The 2,931-nt window shown below is 51.1% G+C and overlaps 1 protein-coding gene across 1 annotated transcript; it reads right to left on the reverse strand.

Moving 5' to 3' along the window:
* Positions 1 to 523: 523 nt before the first annotated feature.
* Positions 524 to 2,672, reverse strand: LOC148017099 (F-box/kelch-repeat protein SKIP25-like). Its single transcript, XM_087663225.1, has one exon. The coding sequence runs from the start codon at positions 2,565 to 2,567 to the stop codon at positions 1,266 to 1,268; it is 1,302 nt and encodes a 433-aa protein (XP_087519351.1). The 5' UTR covers positions 2,568 to 2,672; the 3' UTR covers positions 524 to 1,265.
* Between the last annotated feature and the right edge of the window lie 259 nt (positions 2,673 to 2,931).

A 2,931-nucleotide genomic window follows, 5' to 3' on the forward strand; every position in this document is an offset into this window, starting at 1 on the left:
AAAAATCTAGGACGCTTGGGTTTCCCCAATCTCAACTCTATATCCACTAAGATTGCTAATAATTAGGTTGCTAGAAGCTTGTTGCACAAAGATGAAGAGTAAGCTTGGCTCATTCACTATGTTGTAGAAACCTTCCATTTGGATGGTTCTGCTAAGTGGAAGAATCTTGATGTCTTAATTATGGATGTCTATTAAGTTAAATGTCAACCTGAAGATTTTTTTCAACTTGTGAAAGGTTTGTGGGAAGCCTAATTCTCCTACATTTGATTTTAAATTTGATGATTTACTACAAGTAGAGGAGGATGCAACTACCCTAGAAAAATAGCAAGATGGCATGGCTACAATAGTTCTAATAACATCCTTCTCTTGATTTCTTACTCCTACGCTAAAAGTACAATTAAGTGCAAGTTGACCATTTAGGTAAGTTTGGGTCTAGCAAAAGGAGCTCGCAAAGAAGCACCCTCCAAATGACAAATTTAATTCTTTCTAAAATTTTGGGTAGTAGTTTGAAGCCAAAGTCCACATTGAAAGAGTAATTTAATCAAACTAAAACTTACATACATATGGAGATTTCCAACCACAAATGCTTGTTTTGGATCCAAGCCATCACAACATTGCACTTTAATTTGGTAGATAGCACAAGTGAACATCTCTAGCTTTGCATCTATGTCCCTCTAACTTTGCAACCAAGTCTATGCTATTGCTAAGATTTGGTCTCAAAGGGTCGGTAGAAACATTGCAAGTGTTTTAAGAAATGTGCAAGTTCTCTTCCTCTACCTCTACCTTATTAGAAGTACATTGTATGTCAAAAGCTGATTCTAGCCCTTTCCTATGAATTATTTCCAAACAATTAGTAAGAGTATTACAAAAAAATGCTAGTAGAAAGTCCATTCTGGCTGTGATCGGGGACTAATTTTCAAAGGGTTAGGCCTAGTAAGAGTGTCACAAGGGTTAGGCTGGGAATTATTTTGAGAGGGTAAGGCCTGGTAGGAGTGTTATGTTCAGAGGGTAAGGCCTGGAAAGAGTATTGCAAGGGTGTTAAGAGTATGTACAGCTCTTATTTTAAAGAACACCTGTGGGAGAGGTAGGATACCCATATGAGTTAATGAAACCAAGTGAAGGAGAGGTTACAGAGCCTGACGAAATCCCTGGTGAGTCGAGTCGTTACTGAAAAGGTTGTGATAAGAATGGTACATTCAATGTTTGATAAGCATAGCCTCTCGACCCTCATGATCGATCGATCTGTCTATCTATGGTCCATCTATTTACTCAGGGTCCGGCATGACGCGGGTCAGGAGCTGCAATGCGACGACCTCCCCGAACGGGGGGATCAGATCGATGGTGTGCAGCGGGTGATGGCGGATATCAACGATACGGATGCAGTCGGGCTGGCCGGCCGCCCGGACGATGCCGCAGAAGCGCCCCGCGCCACCATTGACGAGCTGCTCCATGTTCTTGAGCCTGTCGTCCTCCACGACGACGCTCCATCCGTCCGCCTGATCGTCATAGGCCTTGAGCTTCCCAGCAGTCTCGTCCAGGACGAGAAGCCTGCCATCGACGACCACGCAGGGCCCCGTCCATCCCCTCCGCATGCCGCAGGGCATGTCCGCCCAGGCCCCTTCCTTAGGGTCGTAGATCACGCCGACCTTCCAGAAAACCCCCTTGCCGCTAACCATGTGCAGGCGGCCGCCATAGTTGATAGCATTGATCGCTTCCCCGCTGAATTTTGAGGACTTGAGCTCCTGCAGGCTGCGCCACACCTGTGTCTGCGGATCGTAGATCTCGACGGCCTTGGAGAGGCCGAGGTCCCAGTCGCGGCCGCAGCCGCTGGCCACCAGGAGCTGCCCGCTGGCCGCCATGCCGCAGGCGCACCAGCGGCGGGGGGCGCGGAAGGGCGCGCCCTGCGACCACCGCCGGCTTTGCGTGTCAAAGACGAGGGGGCAGTCGAGGGCGGGCTCCAGCAGAGAGGCGCCGGCACGGGAGCCACTCATCCCGTCCTGTTGAGGCTGTCGATCCCGATGAGGATTATCGGCCGCAAGGCGCGACCCGGCCACCATGAAGAGCTTCGTTGCAGAGCTGGCGCACTGGACGGCGTGAGTGTGGCCGATGATGCTAGGGCTGGTGAGCTGGAAGTCGACCGGGTAGGGCATCGGGGGCAGGGGCTGCCAGCGGCCGCAGAGGGGGTCGAAGGCGTGCCAGGAGAAGGCAGCCGGGGGCGGCGGGGGCGGCGGCGGCGACGGCGACGGCGATGGCGATGGCGATGGCTGACGGCAGCCGTTGGGGCCAGCCGGAGAATGCAGAAGCGCGTAGAGCCATTGCGGGGGCGGGAGGCCCAAGGGGCTGCGGAGGTCGTGGAAGAAGCGGGAATGCGAGACGAGGCGCTGCCATGAGAGGCAGACTCTGGACAGGCAAGAGAGGGAGGGAACCCTAGCTAGACACAGGGTGGCAAGATCATCAGGCAAGCCCGGTATCAGGGGGGAAGACGAAGAAGGAGACGAAGGAGAAGGAGGAGACGACGAGGAGCAGCCAAGGTCTTCGTCTTGTCTAGAGCGCTTCACATCAGCCATCTCTCTCTCTCTCTCCTGTTCGATGGTTACGGATTGAAACAGGAGCTCTTTATATACTACCCCCACCGAGCGGTTTAGTCGCGACTCGCACTCCCCACCAAATTTAAAAAAAACCTGTCATCCGTTCTGTGACCCGAGCTACCCGCCCAGATTGAGCCTATGCTTCTTAAAAAGAGAATCAAACGTGTGGAGTGTGGCGACATGAATCATAAATTACTGATTTCCTACCAATATTTAGAGGCAAGTACATGGTGAAAATCTGCAATTCAAGGCAGTTGCAAGTTTGAGGCCATTTGGCCAATTGGTTGCTAGGCTCACTTTATATCAGTTTTAAATGTTCATTATTGCCTTAGTGTAAAATCAA

The sequence above is a fragment of the Lygodium microphyllum genome, chromosome 22 (assembly GCF_053477565.2).
Source record: "Lygodium microphyllum isolate KBCC chromosome 22, Lygodium_microphyllum_v1.1.10, whole genome shotgun sequence".
Classification (NCBI taxonomy): domain Eukaryota; kingdom Viridiplantae; phylum Streptophyta; class Polypodiopsida; order Schizaeales; family Lygodiaceae; genus Lygodium; species Lygodium microphyllum.